General features: G+C 46.6%; 6 protein-coding genes across 7 annotated transcripts; 2 read left to right on the top strand and 4 right to left on the bottom strand.

The window, feature by feature from the left end:
* The first annotated feature begins 1,421 nt into the window (after positions 1-1,421).
* On the top strand, positions 1,422-3,394 carry LOC6587743. Of its 2 annotated transcripts, none has more exons than XM_026988866.1 (4): positions 1,422-2,190; positions 2,240-2,833; positions 3,006-3,077; positions 3,140-3,394. In XM_026988866.1, the coding sequence occupies exons 1-4, from the start codon at positions 1,450-1,452 to the stop codon at positions 3,209-3,211; spliced, it is 1,479 nt and encodes a 492-aa protein (XP_026844667.1). In that variant the 5' UTR covers positions 1,422-1,449; the 3' UTR covers positions 3,212-3,394. The 2 variants fall into 2 exon arrangements, with proteins under 2 accessions (XP_026844667.1, XP_002012750.2); XM_002012714.2 differs by having other exon boundaries at positions 3,024-3,077; positions 3,140-3,393.
* Positions 3,395-3,451: 57 nt separating this feature from the next.
* LOC6587717 (protein vreteno) lies at positions 3,452-6,014 on the bottom strand. The gene is made up of 6 exons (XM_026988858.1): positions 5,658-6,014; positions 5,158-5,598; positions 4,225-5,059; positions 3,981-4,165; positions 3,727-3,920; positions 3,452-3,662 (listed from the first exon to the last, which is right to left on the bottom strand). The coding sequence occupies exons 1-6, from the start codon at positions 5,969-5,971 to the stop codon at positions 3,514-3,516; spliced, it is 2,118 nt and encodes a 705-aa protein (XP_026844659.1). The 5' UTR covers positions 5,972-6,014; the 3' UTR covers positions 3,452-3,513.
* A 568-nt stretch (positions 6,015-6,582) lies between these two features.
* On the top strand, positions 6,583-7,325 carry LOC6587731 (chromobox protein homolog 3). The gene has a single exon (XM_002012712.2). The coding sequence runs from the start codon at positions 6,608-6,610 to the stop codon at positions 7,295-7,297; it is 690 nt and encodes a 229-aa protein (XP_002012748.1). The 5' UTR covers positions 6,583-6,607; the 3' UTR covers positions 7,298-7,325.
* Positions 7,307-8,443, bottom strand: LOC6587805 (mitochondrial GTPase 1). Its single transcript, XM_002012711.2, has 2 exons — positions 8,186-8,443; positions 7,307-8,128 (listed from the first exon to the last, which is right to left on the bottom strand). The coding sequence occupies exons 1-2, from the start codon at positions 8,382-8,384 to the stop codon at positions 7,365-7,367; spliced, it is 963 nt and encodes a 320-aa protein (XP_002012747.2). The 5' UTR covers positions 8,385-8,443; the 3' UTR covers positions 7,307-7,364.
* Positions 8,423-9,761, bottom strand: LOC6587777 (O-glucosyltransferase rumi). The gene is made up of 2 exons (XM_002012710.2): positions 9,643-9,761; positions 8,423-9,586 (listed from the first exon to the last, which is right to left on the bottom strand). The coding sequence occupies exons 1-2, from the start codon at positions 9,746-9,748 to the stop codon at positions 8,433-8,435; spliced, it is 1,260 nt and encodes a 419-aa protein (XP_002012746.1). The 5' UTR covers positions 9,749-9,761; the 3' UTR covers positions 8,423-8,432.
* Positions 9,762-9,782: 21 nt separating this feature from the next.
* On the bottom strand, positions 9,783-11,144 carry LOC6587843 (O-glucosyltransferase rumi). The gene is made up of 2 exons (XM_002012709.2): positions 11,015-11,144; positions 9,783-10,950 (listed from the first exon to the last, which is right to left on the bottom strand). The coding sequence occupies exons 1-2, from the start codon at positions 11,142-11,144 to the stop codon at positions 9,851-9,853; spliced, it is 1,230 nt and encodes a 409-aa protein (XP_002012745.1). The 3' UTR covers positions 9,783-9,850.
* Between the last annotated feature and the right edge of the window lie 6,298 nt (positions 11,145-17,442).

The raw sequence follows: 17,442 nt of genomic DNA, 5'->3' as shown, positions 1-17,442 counted from the left end.
ATCAACGGCAGGCATCAACATCAGCAGAAGCGGCGGACATCGGCAGGAGCATCCCGGTACTGGCCAGGCCGGAAAACTGGTGCGAGAACCGTCAGCGGAGCACCGGCACCAAGGAATCCAGCGGAGCACCGACTGGAGACACGTTTGGGTCCCCACACACCAACCAACCCACAATTAAACAAAATATCACGATCATACAAAAAAACACCACGATTAAACGAAAACATCAGCAAGCATCAGGAAGCAACAACCTCTATCAAAGGGGGCTGCCAATTCGGCCGAAATAGGGTTTATTTTTTTTTGTTAGTATTTTTGTGTGAGTATTTGTTTCCTTTATATAAACCTAGATTATTAATTAATAATGATCAAGAAGATAAATAAGAAAATATTATTGATATAAAATGAAAATTTGAAAAGAGTCATGAGTGAATAGAAAACGGTAGTTGGGTGGGACGAGAGTGAGAAGAAGAGCGGGACCCTGAATATGAAAAGGGAGCGAATTCAAAAGGTGGCGCTCATGGAAGGGTGGGACCCTGCTAGGGATAACGAAACCAACTATCCCCGCTGACGAAAGTTCCAACGAGGACAAGTCTGTCCTATAAATTAGATTTGTTTTTTTGTATGTTTTTTTTTGTTTTTGTTTTGATCAATCCGTCCCCTGGCTTATCAGGTCGGAAACACCCCTGATTTCACCGTGAGCTAGCTGGGAACGATAGGCCAGGGTGGCTCTAGGTTTTTGAGTGAGGCTTACTTCTATAAAGATTTTGGTGAAAACCTCTGATTTCTCGACCTGGCAGCTGTTGCACTTGAAATTCTATCAATACCGTTGTCAGACTCGGAAATTCAGCGGTTATTATGACTTGGAGAATTCTGGTTTGACTACGAAGGTCCACATAATTACCAAAGCATGAATGGTCGTTCAATTTAGAAGCTAGCCCCACAGAGCTGTATATAAAATACTTATAAAATATAACGTTAATACCATTATTTACACTTTTTTTAGATTTTTTTTAAATTTCCAGCATTTTTTTCTAATAAAAAGTCGCCAGCACTGCTTCCCACCCCATCCCTTGCTAATGGATTTTGCGTGCCTTCCTGGGCGAATGGCAAATAACAGCTGGAAAATATTTAAGTGATACAACATTTTTTCGATAGTATTGCTATCGATCAACGGTGATAGTTCAAGCGCGCGGAAATTTACATGCGAATCACATACTTTTGAGGAGGCTCCTGTTAATATTTTGCAGCAGTTATATTCACTGATTTAAGCTTTTACCAAAATGTAACTGATGGCAAGTGCATTTTATTCACAAATAAATATATTGCAGATTATTTTCGAAGAGCGATTCAAATGCGATAGTATCGTTATCGATCAACTTCGTAGCAATCGTTCAAGACAGCCCGCAACTCTTTTATTTTTATGCAAATTTCACATTTTTGAAGAATAAAATGCGACGCTCGCAGGCTCCGTCTGTGCGTAGGGCAGCCAAGCGCGGATATCAAGAAATGGAGCCGCCAGCTGCTTGGCCCGCCGCCGAACCGACCATGGAATGGGGCACCGCCAAGGGCTACGAAAGCCAGGGACCGCGGGAGCTGAAAATCGGCGAAAACCCACTGAAGGACAGCCGCATCTTTCACGTGCTCTGGCGGAATCAGACCAACAAAAAGCACAAAATTTGGACCGGCAATGGTACCCTGGTGATAACCGAATCGAAGGCCACATTGAAAGATGATACAGGAAAGGTTGTGGACAGCATGACATGCTTCCGACAAAGAAACTTCAAGGAAAACGATCAGCTGCAGATTGGCAACAAGGATGTAGAGCTGCAAGATGAGTTCAAGACCATCGAGGAGTGCATTGCCTATCGAAAACTGGAAATTGCAAATTGGTGTGCAAAAATTGATGCACTAAACGGCCATGTAGCCACTCCTACGGTGCCCAGCGATGCCAGGAGACCCTTCAGGGCCTCGCTGCCGAGTAACACCGAATCCACAGCTTCCACGTTTACCCAAGTCGGGGGTAGTGGCCATATTGAGCCCACCAAACCCATAAGGACATCCCTACTCAAGAGGGGCAATGCCCCAGCTGCCACTCACACACAAGTTGAGTACATTTGCTTTCTGGAACCCGCAGAACTTCAAGATAAAGCTCTCCAGTTCCTCTGTGAGCTCAGCCAAAGCTCCGATATGGTAAGAGAGCATCAGTCAGAGGGCAGTCCTAACTCTTTTGATATTCTAGGAGATCGATGTCATCGCTGAAATGGCCAAACACATTTGCGATCATCCTGTGCTGCTGAAAACCAGAGCTCTTGAGCTGCAAAACTGTAAGGCGGTGCAGTTGCTGTTGCTCCAGCTGCCGCCCTGGCAGGAAATGGGACTCTACGACTCGGCCAAATTTGAGTTTGTGTATCTAATGCTGGATGACTTGGCGGTGGCACGCGGCCAGAAATGCTGCGTTCTGGCCAACAGTCAGGACTGTCTGGAGCTGATCAAAGGCTACTGTCGATCTTATGATATCTCGCACATGCAGCTGGATAAAGCCTGCGATGTGGCATCGTTTAACTCTACGGAGGATCAGGCGCCAATGATTGCATTGGTATTGGCCAGTCGTTTAACAGAGATCCATTCGCTTCGCTGTAAATATCTCATAATTTACAATCATGAAGCCAAATCGAAGGCCGAACAGCTATTGGCGGCAAACGAAATGGACACAAAAGTCTATACACTGATTACCTCTGGAGGATGCCCAGAGGAAATGGAGTTCCACAGAAGCCTACAGTTAATCCCTGGTGGAGATCACCAGCTTGGCGACCTTCATGACACAGCAAAGAATGTGAGTACTTGGAGGTTTTAGTAATTCCACAATATACACAGTCTTTGGTGGGGCGCAGAAAAGGCGTAATTAGTCTTTGACGACGAGCAAAAGTCGGTCCCAAGAAAGCAACAAAAAAATTTGGAACTTGTTTCTGATGCATCGTGTGTTCTATTCTCTTTGCTATAACTAGAAATTTTCCTTCATGCAGGCACTGGCCGACTGGACCAATGTAGAGCCCCCTTACAGCCAAGACTTTCTCGAGGTATCACTGCACCCACATTTTTTTTTTGTAAATTTTGTAATCTTTTTATTTGTCTTTTGCAGGATGCGTCTCTCAGCAATAATCTAGAGAGCCTCAGTCGCATTTTCATAAAGAAAAACATAAATGTAAAGTAAATGAAACTTAAAACATGAAGTTTGGGAACTCACGTTGTTGTTGAACAACTTTTTGGATGCTTTCTGCATTGTTTTGGTTGAATACAGATATTCTGTAAATAATGGAAGGTAGGGCCTTGCCTTGCCGTGTAAAAATATAATGATAGTTGTCTGTTGACGCCCCTTAATAGAATATAGGATTAAATTACTTTATAAAGGTTAACAATTTAAATATTTTTATTAATATGTAAATATTACTAAAAATACGAATTAATTTGAAGTTGGCGCGTTACATTATGTACATACAAAAGCTCGTTAGCTCGTTACGACAAAAGTTTCTGCAACCCCTCAATGCGCAGCGAGTAATTGTTTTCCTCGTTCTTCACAATCTCATCAACGGTCACAATTGCACCTACTTCCAGGTGTTTCTCGAGACGTTTAGTCTGCGCATCGGTGAGTTCTTTGGGCAGGTCTAAACACGAGACGAATAGAAATTAAAAACAATCTTGCATTGAATCGCTCGCTCGCTCGCTTACCCATCAAAACATATTCCGTAGTCAATACGGGGTATGTAAATTGCTCCGGATATGCACGTATATCCGTCACATGGATCGGAACAATGTTTCCATAGTCCAGAAACAAGATGCTGGGATAGCCATCACCCACTAGCTCCATGGAAACACCGCGACACCATTTTCCCATATACTTGGCCATGCACAATTCTCCCTTCCTGCAAATACAATTGAATATGATTAGAATCAAGAAATTTTTGGCCAGCTGTCCTCCTTACGGAGCGGCGTAGGTCTCAGCTTTGGCTATGTTTTCCCCATAGTCTTGGAATGTGCGCTGCATCTTCGTGATTTCCACAGCCAAAATCGCGGGTGTGCAGTAAATGATGCCGACCTTTAGGAACGAATTGTCCGTGATAATCAGGTCTATGTTCTTCCCTGGTGGCGCAGCCACATGCGGCAGAAACTTTGGAGAAAAATAGGGTTTTTAAACAGCCATCGTTCTGAGAGAACTGTAATGCTTACATCTTCTTTGAATCCAAGTTTATGCAAGTCGGGCTCCACGGCGGCCATGACTTTTTTGATAAAGCTATTTAAGGCTCTATGGTTCTCCCGATGGATGAGCACTGCCGTCTGCATGTGGTTGCCATAATCGTACTCACGACTGTGGTACCTTATTTCGAAAACCATATCCGTCTGAACTTCATACATGGCATCCCGCAGGTGGGGGGTCAAGGCGCGCGTTGGGACTCCGCGCAGCTTCACAGGCGTCGCGTAGCGCGGCAAATTACTCAAATAATCGCTGCATTGATACAGTTTACCTGGATCAGTGTATTCAACGCTGCCAAAATCAATGCAGACAACGCATATATCCTTCGGATTGTCCACATTCAGCACCATGGCCCGAACGACTTGTCCCTCGAACTTGTAAAGTACAATCTGGCCACAGACCGGCGGCTGGTCAAGCTTGGGTACATTTTTGCTATGCTTCCAGACCTCCGAGAGCACGCGGTGGTAGGCCACATCAGAAACGACATCGGCCGGACGCACATACAGGACATTCGACTGCTCGAAGGCAGTGATCTTGACCATGGAACGGCGTGGCGGCAAACCAGACTTGGGAAACAATTTCATAAATTTCTCCTCTTTAAACTCCACTTTCTGATCCGTGCCGCACTTCTGATCGTGCTGCTCGGAGAGAATGCTCCAGCACATGGCATCGCAAAAGGGCATTTCGCAAATTTTGCACACAATCATTGTGTAAGATTGGCAGTTCACGCATTTTTCGAATCCAGACATAAGAATCTCCTTGTCATCATCTTCACACAGATTCACATCCTCATCATCTACGTCCGCGTTCCTGGAAGATTGAACATTGTTTGAAATCCCATATATTCGTACGTTTAAGGTATCGGAAACATTCGTATTAGAGCCCTGCATAACCGAATCGATTCTCACCTATATAATATTCTTCCGCATCGCAGCTGCTGGATCACCGGCTTCACCCCCGTTTCTTTTTCATATTGTTTCTCGAGTACATAGGCCCCGTGGCGCTCCAAATTAAACTCGAACTTCACATTCAGGTAGCGCTTCTTCACATCTTGAATGGCCAACAGAGAGCCGCTTTTATAGCACGAAGAGTCCACAATCGGAAATACTAGAAACTCCGGATGCTTATTGGTGTTATCCGAAAAGTATATAGTGCGTGATTTCAAATCAATTTGACCACGAGCTGTTGGCAGAATTGCTGGAAGCTTAGGTGAATCGGGTATCTTGTTGCCGGGCCTCCGCATGGGCATGTATTCAGACTTGGACTTTTCCTGACCACCGAAACGTGTTCTATGCAACTCCATTAAATGCGGAAAAACTTCCAGTTGGCTGAGTGCTGCCTCCAAGGAACTGCAGCGAGAGATATGTATGTATTTAGAAAACACTCATACTGCGCGACTCCTACTTACCCCAAATCTTTGAAGAAAACTTTGAATAGTTCCGAATTGGGCCGAAGGTCGATCTTGTGGACATGCTTCGGGCCAAAGAAATTTGCCACCGAATAGGTGATCAAATTCACTTTCTTCTTTAGAATCAAGTACGGATATTCGGTTGCGTTTTTCTTTGCCGCATTTTTTTTAAGCATTTCGCTGGGCTTCAAGGGAGCCCGTGCTTTTTCAACAAAATTTTGCCCAGCCTCATCTATGTATTTATTAAGGCTTTCGTTGCTATAATCCAAGGCCATTGGATTCCAGTTGGACCAATCCTCTACAAGTTCCTCCATTGCTCACAAATTAGAAAAACAACCTGAACCTGGGAAGCGCTAAATTTCGAAAGACGCGTCGGTATCGAAGAAGTTCAGTGGACGAACTTAACCCACTTAACCCGCCTCTATTTAAACAGGATGGTCACTTGAGTAAGACCGCGGTAAATATTGCTGTTTGGATATTATTCTGGAATATCCATCCTTACTTTTTCCCCTAAAAACAAAATGAACACGATATCTTTCACCTGAACTGTTGTTCAAGATTCATCATTTTCGTGGAGTGTATTTTAATACCCACTGGTCTACAATGGGTTAAGCCTTCTCCGTACAGGATCGGAAATCATATTTCTCGATTTTGATATTCGGTTTCATATTACTAGCTGGCCATTACCCCTAGCCCTAAATACATAATTTTATCCGAATGATGAATTAATTTTCTACAAGATTGGCTAATTTAGGTGCTCTTTTTTTTTTGATTTTTAAAAAAATCATGTTTAAACAGAAAAAGGTCAAAGAATAAGACGTAAGTTTGTAGAATAAATTCGATACTATCGACTGGATAAGTTTTCGCCATCGCATCTCATCGCGATATATATCGTCGCATCTGAAAAAAATAATAAAATTTTGTAAACAACGCGAACCGAATCTGTTAAAATGGTGAAAAACGAGCCCAATTTCGTAGTGGAGCGCATCGTGGACAAGCGAATAACGAGCGATGGCAAGGTAGAGTATTTCATCAAATGGCGCGGCTATCCATCGACGGATAACACATGGGAGCCCGAGGAAAACTGCGATTGTCCTGCCCTCATACAAAGGTTCGAGGAGTCGCGTGCCAAGTCGAAAAAGCGCGGCGAAAAGAAGCCAAAGTGCGAGGAAATCCAAAAGGCGCGCGGCTACGAGCGCGGCCTCGACCTGGCCGAGATCATGGGCACCACTGATGTCAGCGGCGATATCAAGTATTTGGTCCGTTGGCAATACTGCGACGAATTCGATTTGGTGTCCAGCAGCGAAGTGGCGGAGAAGGATCCCCAGATGCTCATTGAGTACTACCAAAAGATGGCCCCCTACGCCAATAACATTGCCAAGCGGATGAAGGGCGTGCCAGAGGAGCTCCGAATGGTGGCTGCCCGCACGGGCTACGCCGTCGCCAGTTGTTCGTCCATTGAGGCCCCGCCAGAGCCAGCAGCCGCACCCAGTGGCATCATCATGGAGAGCCAACACATCCCCGATCATGTGCCCATGGAAATGGCCGAAGATGCCGATCTAGGCCACGTTTCCTACTCCATTCCGGTTCCTGGCGTTGGCAACATAGCCATTGATGTACCCATGACTGAGGGCCAATAAAGCCAATGATTCAACAGTTTGACATTTACTTATCTAGCAATTAACATGTAATCCCTTAATCTAAGTCTCATGCATGCTCGTCCAGATTGATGCTCCCCAGCTGGCCGGTGCGAAAGAATTGAATGAACTTTCGCGCAGCAGCCAATAAATTTGTCATCACCTCCACCTGCCCGTCGTACTGCTTGACGCGATGGAACATGCCGTGGGTCTGGGCGTATTCCGCCAGTACGGCGCTAATGTTGTCGCTGGGCCCGGAGCTGAGGGAGAGCTTTTCCACATACTCGTAGCGTCGGTGCTTGTTCAGCCAGTAGAGCAGGTAGTCGGCAATCAAATCCTCCCCCACAATGTGATCGGGTAGGCATCCAACCAGGGCCAGCTTCATGCCCATCTCGTCGTCCGTCACCGAAGGCTGCAGAATGCCAGGCGTGTCGATCATGTAGACGGCTGGCTTCTCCTGGATCTTGATGCGTTCCCCGACAGCTCGCGTCACCCCAGCCTCTGCTCCGACACGAGCGGCACTGCGTTTCTTCAGATGCACATTCCGCAGGACATTGATAATGGAGCTCTTGCCCACATTGGGCACGCCGATGATCATGATGTTGTGCTCGGCGCTCTGGGCGCGATTGTAGCGACTGCTATCTCCCACCAGTCGCGTGGCCAAAGGCAGTATATCCAGTACCCCATGATTCCGCTGATCCTTGCAGTTGGTAAACAAAATATTCTTCAGTTCCGGCTGCTGCCTGCGGAGCTGTTGGAGCACGCTGCGCTGCTGTTTGGGGCCCAGAAGATCAACCTTGTTCAGGACAAGTATATGCGGCTTTACGCCGCTGCCTGAGGAATCGGAAGGATTAGATCTTGGTGGTATATTCCCTGCACACACATACCTACCGGTTATCGTGTCAAAGAACTGAGAGTTTCGACCGGCCAGCGGTATGCGCGAGTCGTGTATTTCCACAATGCAATCGACATTTCGTAGCTTCTGTTGGATCTGGCGCATGCCCTTGTTCATGTGGCCGGGGAACCAGTTGATGCGCTGCTTCGTTGGCAGCCGGAAAGCATTTCGAAAGGGATTCAACTGTGCTGTCATGATAGGAACCCGCGCAAAGGTCGGAAAACGCAGAAAATCGAGGCAATCTCAAGGAACAGCTGTTTGCTCGTGACGTAACAATTGACCAGACAAGAGAGGGTCACACTGGCACAGACCGGGAAATTCAAATTTTTGCAGAGCTTTCGTCTGCTTTCGCACTTCGATGAACTCCGGCTCCTGCTCCACTCGACATTTCAGCAACTTGGCATATTCCTGCAGCAGGTTTCGCCAATAGCACTGGACATCCTGCAGGCGCAAATGTTGCCACACAAACTGAAATCCCCGCTCGGCTATTTCCTCTGCCAGGTCGTCGTGCAGGCGCAGGTACACAAGCAGCTGCTCCAAGCTCTCCACTGTGGCATTACTGGGCGCGGGGACGTAGTGCACCCATGGCTTTAGCGAGGAATAGAAAAACTCCTGCCACTGGTCGCCCACATGGAGAACAAGCGATTTGCAGAGCAAAATGTGGCGCAGCCGAAAGCTGGCGGTGATGCCGCCAAAGTTGAACAAATATTTGTATTGGCAGTGGCCGGAGAACGGCACCTCGTCGACTGTTTCAGCGCCCACATTTGACGTGTATTGGGCATCGACCAGGTCGGGGGATCGCCTTGACAACCGCACAAGAGTATCGCGTTCGGTGGACGAACGCGTGCCGCGAAAGAAACCGATGGGCTGCTTGTGCTCCCAGGAAACTTGTGCTGCCGCCGCTGCCATGTGCCGGCGCATGTGGCCCCACTGACCAATGCCATGGGGAAATCTCTGCAATGGCGGACCCGAGACACTCGAGAAGGACCAGGCGGGACACATAATATCCAGATGCTGATGGGAGACCGAGTGCGAGAAGACGGGTCCCGTGAAACCCGACAAAAATGGCACCTGCGGCCAGTCGCGTACATTCAGGATAAACTCTACGTTCGGCAGCTCTCCGGCGATGCCCAGCAGCATGTCCTCGACATCGGCACAGCGCTTCGGATGCGGGACCTCCGGCTGGCGATAGATACGTCCATCAATAACTTGGTACACAACCCCCAAACGTCGTGACTGTGCCATCATAGAGCGCGTTATTCCAGCTTCCGCATATGGCCCCAAGTCCCTTCGGATGGTCAGCGCATGGCATTCACAGTCTGGATCGCTTGGCTGGCTGCTGCATGGCCGGTACTGATCCAGGGCATGCAGTATGTGCGGAACAAAGTCTAAGCTGACTGGAAACATAAGTGGGAGTCAGTAGTTCGTCATTCATCGGCGATCAGTGGCTTACAGTTCCATGGCGCCACACGGTTGGCACAGCATTTGCCTTCAGATGCGGAGCAGACCTGAAACGCGCACAGCAGCAGGAGGGCGAGGGGAAGAGCCAGAGCTCCCATTTACACAATTTTGAAATGACTTTTCGAAAGAGAATTTCTTAAAACATAAATATATTCGACATGTAGAGCCCTAAGCCCTAAGAATCTCATTTGATTACGAAACTACAGCTCGTCCTTGGCTGGTTGAATGTGTATAAGCTGATCCTCTGGCTGCACTTCGTAGGTAAGGAGCTTCACGTAGCTCTTGAGCAGCCTTCGCCAGTAGCACTTGATGTCCTTCATGCGCAGATGCTGCCAGATAAAGTCCCGGCCACGTTGTGCTATCTCCTGGGCTAGTGCATCGTTTTTCCTGAAGAACGTGAGCAGTTCCTCGTACTCCTGCTGGCTGGGGTAATTCTTGAGGGGCACATAGTGCACCCAGGGCTTGAGCTGGTCGTAGAAGAACTCCTGCCACTCGTCGCCCACGTGGAAGACCAGCGACTGGCACAGGAACAAATGCTTCAGCCGAAAGCTGGCCGCCACGCCACGGAAATTGAAGAGATACTTGTACTTGCAGTGATCCTCGAAGGACACCTCGCCGGCGGGCGGGGCATCCAGCGTGTCCTTGGGCGACTTCCAGCCCTGATTCTTTGTGTACTGCGCTTCCACCAGCTCGGGATTGCGCCGCGACAGCAGGATCAACGAATCACGCTCGTCTGAAGTGCGGGAACCGCGAAAGAAGCCAAGCTCGCGCTTCTGCGACCAGGGTATGGCTGCCGCCCGTTTCTCCAGCTTTTCCCGCATCAGATCCCACCGCCCAATACCGCGGGGATGGAGTTTGGTGGCCGGGCCGCCTGCCCAAAAGGTCCACGCGGGATACATGATGTCACGATGGTCCTTCGTCTTGGAGAAGGAGAGAATTGGTCCCTGTGCGCCATTGCCCCAGGCCATATTTATCTGGGGATAGTCGCGCGTATTGATCACCAGATCCATGTCGGGCAGCGTGGCCACCAGCGGCAACAAAAAGTGTTCGATGCCCTGGCAGCGAGCTGGGAACATGCAGTTCTCTTCGCGGTACAGCCGCTTCTCGTATATTTTGTATCGTGTGCCGTACCGGGCGGAGCTCTCGATCATCTGGCGGCTGACACCTGTTGCCTTGTAGGGAGCCAGGTCGCTCTTGATAACCGCCGCGTGGCAAGAGCAGTTGGCATCATTGGCATCGCTGCTGCACGGCTGATTGCTGGCCAAGGCCTTCTTTATCTTTCGTAGAATATTGAAGCTAACTAAAAGTATGGAAATACATACATATATTTAAATGTTTAAATGAGCCGGCAACAAGTGGCTTACATTCATCCTGAGTATCACTGCTGTCGGCGCCGGATGCATTTTCATCTGGGCTGCATAGTCCTTGATTTTGTCCACTGGCTTTTCCGTTCAAGCCCACTAACAATATAATTAATACAACATTTATAAGCATTTCAATAAACAACAATTTCTTTTGTTTATATTGCGGCGGCGCTTATCGATTTGTTCAGAAATGCAACACTGCTTTCACAATGCCATACCACACAAACCAAATATTCACCAGTTTTTATGTTAGACCAATCCACCAAGCTTGCACCAATTGCAGTTAATATTTTTCGTTAATAAACATGTCTAGATAGCTAGTATTCCTCAAAATCAAGGAATATGTATAATTGAACTTGAGTTCGTCAGTATATTTACGGTATACTTTTTAAATAAGATGGTATATTTTGGTATTTTTCTGAGGGTCGGACGGTATATCTTGACGATAAATCCGCGGTCACACTGATCCCTAATATTAACAAAAAAATCAACCGAAAGTTTTCTCCGTGTTAAAAGAATTAATTAGCCAAATTACTAACGAAATCGACGATTTGCCATTGGGCAAATTATGCGTGCGGCACATAGTGCATTCGAAACCACGTAAAACCCAACGAACGCGAGTGAATTCGACCACCTTGCAACAATCCACCCCCATTGTACATAATTTACACGAAAATTTTGCAACAACAAAAATCAGCAGCGACGACGCATCGAAGACGCCGCGCTGCCAACAACAAAAAAAAGCTTGACATAACTGTTAATAAATGCAAAAAGTAAATTATTAAACAGTGGTGGTCCACACACTCGCGAAACGGGGGACAGTAATTTTGGCAACGAAAAAGGTGTGTGTGTGTGTGTGAGCCCTAACGCGCCCTAAAAAAAATCTGCAAGTGCCAATTGGAGTGTGGGAGTGGCAGTATTTGCCAATCCACTTGGAGGCGCAGGCGGAACCAGCTGCAACACCACCACCAATGTTTGTTGAGGATCAGATTGCCCAATAAAACAAAAACAACAAAAATATTCAAAAGAAAAAGGTAACTTCATCTGCATTTAGGCATGTATGGGTGTTTTTGCAAGAGTATGTTTGTGCGGGCGTGCTCCACGTAGGTGTGTTTGTGTGTATGTGTGTGCAAATAACAGTTAATTGAGCACTCATCGATTTTTTTCCTACATGCAAGTGTGGCTGGGTCCAACCCCCCCCCAACCACCACCATTGTTATTTGGTTTTATTGGGTTTGATTATAAAACCAAACTTAAATTCATTTCCACTTTCAGAGCAGGGTACGGCGGCTCCACTTCCATCTCACGATCTCACCAGATAAAACCGTTTGAAAAGTTGCCAGCCTGTCGTCATTAAGTTGATTTGCAGTTGCCATTGCTGCTGCTGCTGCTTTTGCTCTCCTCTTCGGCTTGCTTTCGAGCTCCAGTTTCCGTACCAATTGGATATTGTCTTTCCCATGCCCCCATGCGCTTCGGCATGCCATTTGTCTTTATCATTCATTCCTCACGGGTCTGTTATCTTTTGGATTTTACCTTTCGTTTTCAGCAGCAAGCAAATGGTTTTAATTTCAGCCGCGACCTAGGGTCACCGTGGGCCACCTCTGCCAGCCTCTCACGCGCTGCCGACTAATTAGCGTCGAGTAATTAACTTGATAATTATCGCATCGCCAATGCCTCGGCGCGAGGTGCGCCTTTGGAGTTCTATCCTCTAGCTCTGGCATATGGTCGGGTCTGTTTTTTCGAGTGACTAAGAAATCTCTCGCTCTCTCTGTGTGTTGTTTTGTCTTTTCCTCAAACTCGTTTCAGACCAGACCCCATATCGAAATACAAAAAAAACATACGCGATAATTCGAGCTTGGCACTGACAAAAAAAACAAAAAGCTTTGTCGCTTTGTTTATGGAAATCGCATCATAATTAAGCTTTCGATGAAATCACACGTTTGTAAATCTTTGGGTGCCATCGCTGCCCGTTCAAACGTATCGATGGGATTGCTCGGGGGCCCTCCTATCTATCAGGGCGTGCTGCCCCCCCCCTTCCCACCGTAGTAATTTGCATTTCAATGGCACGAAAGAAGTACCGCCTGCATTTGATTGCCTTGAATGAGGTTCTTCTTTCGGGTTTCTTCTTTCGTGTAATGCCGGAAGTTGGCCAACAACAAAATTTGGTCATTAATTCTTCTTATAGGTTGATTGGTTACATTTCGACTGTCCCTCCCCCCTCGGGCCAATGAAAGTTCTACTGTTTACTGACATTTGGAGGCGCAGTCACGCAGTCTGGTCCCGAATCAATTATGTATTTCGTTGGGCAGTGACTCAACCCCCAGCCACCACCACCCCCTAATGGCAGGCAGGCCTAACCTAACCAAATGATTCATCAAAACTCTGCAAACTCTGCGTTTATGTAGATTCTTGGTTACCTTTTACCTTCGGCCTGTAACACATATTTTTCATTCAACTCTGGCTCGCTCTCTCTCTCTCTCTCTCACGGGGACTTCCTGGAGCGCATAGAGCGCCTGCGCTTTGGAAAGCCACTGCTGTGGTGAGTTCTCTAAACGCTAGGGTTGGACCGCTACCGTTTTGGAGAGCTGAGAAATTTTATAATTTCCCCGAAAAAGTTTTCACTTCTTGGGGGCTTGTTAGTGCGGATTGTCCACACTTTCTTTCGAGTGATAATAAATGCCCTGCCATGAAAATCCATTTAGCTGCGCATTGCACTCAGCAGCAGTTGCCTTATCTAAACGTACATGATCCCCATATCATTATCTCTTACTAGCTTGGGTAATAGATCGGTTTGAACTGGAAATGCATACGTAATGGCTGGCCATTAAGATCGTGTCATTAACCTCGGAACAACGGGTTCTAGCGGCCTGTCATTGGAAAATTGCATGCCATTTAGCTTGCGGTCGATTTGATTACAAAACTAACTAATCTGCATAGAATGCGTTGTGCCGTGGCGGCGGCGGAGGAGGGGAAGGGGAAGCAGCGTCTTTAAAATGTCAAATCCCCCCGAAACCAGTTTCCTACAGGCCGTTGGCGGGCGGGGCGGAGGGCGCATGCGTGACCGATCGGTTTTTATTTTCTTTTTGTGTTGTGTGTGTGTTTCCTTGTGTTTTTCTGGTAATTGATCGGAGAGCCCACGATTCGCTTATCAGCAGCACGCACACACACACAAACACACAGACGCAGCCATAACTAGGGCTGTGTGTGTCATGCCGTTCGTCGTTGCCATCGGCACTGCATTTGCACTCTCTTTGCAAACGCAGACTCGCACTCTCCTGATCTACCGCTCTCCCGCTCTCTCACTCTACTCTACACTCAATGGGTGGTAAGGTCTTAGGCGTACACTATGCGACAGAGGAAGGAAGTAACTCTTTTCGAGGGTATGCGTATATGAGTAAGAAAATTTCAGCTTGGGTAAAAGTATTATGTAAATATTGTAGATAATTTATATGCCTTGTGCTACCCCTGAATTAAAGCGATTGCCTACTTTTCAAATGTTAGGGTATTCCCGTTGTCCAAAGACTTGTTTTTGTATTTTTTGGTGTGATTTATGTTGGTCAATCCATGCGCCTGGAAGACGGTTCTCCCACTGGCTGCGCAGTCTCTGCTGCTGCCTCTGCCGCTGCCGCTGCCTCTGCCAATGCTCTGGCAGCGCCAGCATAGCAGGCGGAGTGAGTGAGTGGCCCAAGAGCGGCGCCCCACACAAGAGTTACACAGCAGCGCCACACATAGACGGTCGGACGTGGTTTCTCGTTGCTCGCTCGCTCGCTCGTGTGGTCGTGCCTGGCCTTATCGTGTGTGTATATCCGTACTGGAAATATATCTACCAGAATTCTTTGGTGTATCAAGTGCGTAAATCATTTGTGGCTTATGATTTAATTTACAATTTGTGGTTGTGTTTGTGTTGTGCACTTTTCACGCATCTAATTGCCAAATCGATAGAAGCAGGCCGCGCTTTTCGAGAAAATTCACCACACCCAATCGTCCAGCCATTCACCCTTCCAACCGCCCAACCCCGAACCCCAACGGGACTCTCTCTCTCTCTCTCTCTCCCTCCCTCTCTCTCTGTCGATGGTGTGTATTGCGTTTCCATTTGGTGCGTAAGAAGTGCATTTCGAAATGATTTTTATGTGAAAAATCCATGTGGTTTACAACAAGTGCTTTACATTTTATCTGTTCTGTTCTTCCAAGCATAAAGAATTATCAGCAAAGTCCATTAAAAGTTTATACACGAATACGGCTAGGGAATACTTTGGTTTCGGATTAATTTTGGAGACATACCCGTAATACATATTGTATATCATTTATTCAGGTAAGGTGTATTTTCAGCCACTTAAATGTATCCACCAGATTGGTTTCTTATTGGTTTTGGGGGGAAAAATCGATTTCTGTGAGAGCAAGAACCGTTGCTCTCTTTCCGCTTCTCAGCTGTTTCCTTGACACGTATCCCCCCCCTCTATGGCGGATTTCCAGATACTATTCTGCCAGCTGTCGGAAGCAGTAGAGGGTGGCACTTGCTGCAACCCCAAAAACTATAGCGAAAAGTGCGCCCCCTCATATATTTAATGCAGTTTCTGTCTGGAAGAACTATCCCCTCTCCAACAAATTATTTGTATTGCTCTTTTCAGATCCATTCAATAAATGTATAGCCCCTACGTATATGGGGCGCACCTTTGAGTCAGAGCCCACAGAAATTCAATTGAATGCGAAAAAAATCAAAAAAATATTTCATTACTTTATGGCTTGCCAAAGCCGTATGTAAAGTATTTATAAACCGGCGGATAAATGGAGGCCATATATGACAGTACCCGAGAGGCAGCGCCCACACAACAGAAAGAGTCTCTGAGAGGCAGAGGCAGGGGCAGGGGCAGAGTCAGAGGCAATATGTGTCGAGTGTACTTTAACTGAAGCTTTTTTCTTGGGTTCTGTTGTGGGGAGTGTAAACAGTTTTGAGTTACAAAAGTCTGTGTTTTTGTTTGCCCAGAGATTTGATATGATATATGAGCCATCCCCCCCCTCACAGAGGAATTTCCTCATTAGTTGCATGCAACACACCTGCTAGCCATTCATCGATGGAGAGAGAGAGAATGGACCATCTTTAAGATCAATTTTGTTTCAGAATGCTGCTCGACATGTGTGTTTAGAAGCACTTTGTAAAGACATTTTCGAATTTGGGTTACAAATGTATACCCCAAGGGGTAGCCACAGTTCTCTATCTGTATCTCTTCAAAGACAGGCAGACAAACAGACAAATAGATAGATAGAAAACTGGGTCATTTGCCTGTAGGGTCTTCGGGGTCTGGGGATCCAGATCTGTCTTCGGATGCCCTCGCCTACAGTCTGATTTATTGGGGACTTTGTTAAGTTGATTAATCAATTCGTTTCGTGCAGTTGAGTTTATTTCTGGCTGTCTTGTTTCTAGAAATATATATACATGGGATATATAGATACCTTCTTTAAGCCTCTTTTCAGGACTTACGGGAATCCGCTTACAAGAGGTGGAGTCGCGTGGGTGTCTTCTGCTTTTCCACTGTCAGTCGCTTAAGCGTTTTGTGGATTATCTTTTAATGAATGGTTATTGACTTTCTTCTTTGTAGCTTCCGTTTCTCTCTTACTCTCTTTTGCTGATTAGTTTCCTCTACAAAAGTCCAACGACTTTGCCACGACATCGATTTGAAGACCCTGTTGTTGGTGTGGCAGTCAGAGTCGGGCGGGGAGTCTGGTAATTATGGGGAAAGCGTGATAGTTAAAAGGTCCAAAGAGGAGACACAGAGAGAGAGGGAAAGAGTTTGCCTGGAATTCCGCATCATTTTAGTGCCCCAAGCACCTCCTCCAGCATTTATTGTGTGTGTCTGTGTGGGAGCCGTCGCCAAATGATGGACCACAGGCGGCACTTGGCATCTTTTTCTCTGGTTTGCTTATAATTTATGCAAAATATTTCTCTTTTTGATGGTGTCTCTCTTAAGTGATTATAAAACTGACTTCCCTTCCCCCCCTCAAAAACACCTTCATTAACGAGCTGTTTTTCATCCCAAGTGATTATCCGTTGTCTTTATACAGAGGCCCCACTGTAATTGATGATCAAGCCGGCGTTTAAAACAATAATTTTACAGTGGCCATGGGTGGTGTGTGTGCGGGGGGGATGGGGGGTCTGGCACTTCCGTTCCATTTGCAATCAATGCCGGAGGAGGAGGGGCTTGACTGTGAGATTCGGTCTCACATTTTGCGCACATTTTGTATACCCTTTGAATAGGAAATTTGTAACGAAGTGGGTATGCCCTATGAGTGGAAGTGTATGTAATGTGATAATGGAATACCCTCTATAAATTCGTTGGGTTTTTCTGTAGGAACTCCTGGATTTCAGGGGCTGTAGGAGAATTATTATTTTTTTTTTTTTTGTCATTGAAAAACATAATTTGTATCAGTGA

Source organism: Drosophila persimilis, unplaced genomic scaffold (assembly GCF_003286085.1).
Source record: "Drosophila persimilis strain 14011-0111.01,24,50 unplaced genomic scaffold, DperRS2 tig00000000-arrow-pilon, whole genome shotgun sequence".
Classification (NCBI taxonomy): Eukaryota; Metazoa; Arthropoda; class Insecta; order Diptera; family Drosophilidae; genus Drosophila; species Drosophila persimilis.
The sequence above is the reverse complement of the archived record's forward strand: the minus strand, read 5'-3'. Positions and strand labels throughout refer to the sequence as shown.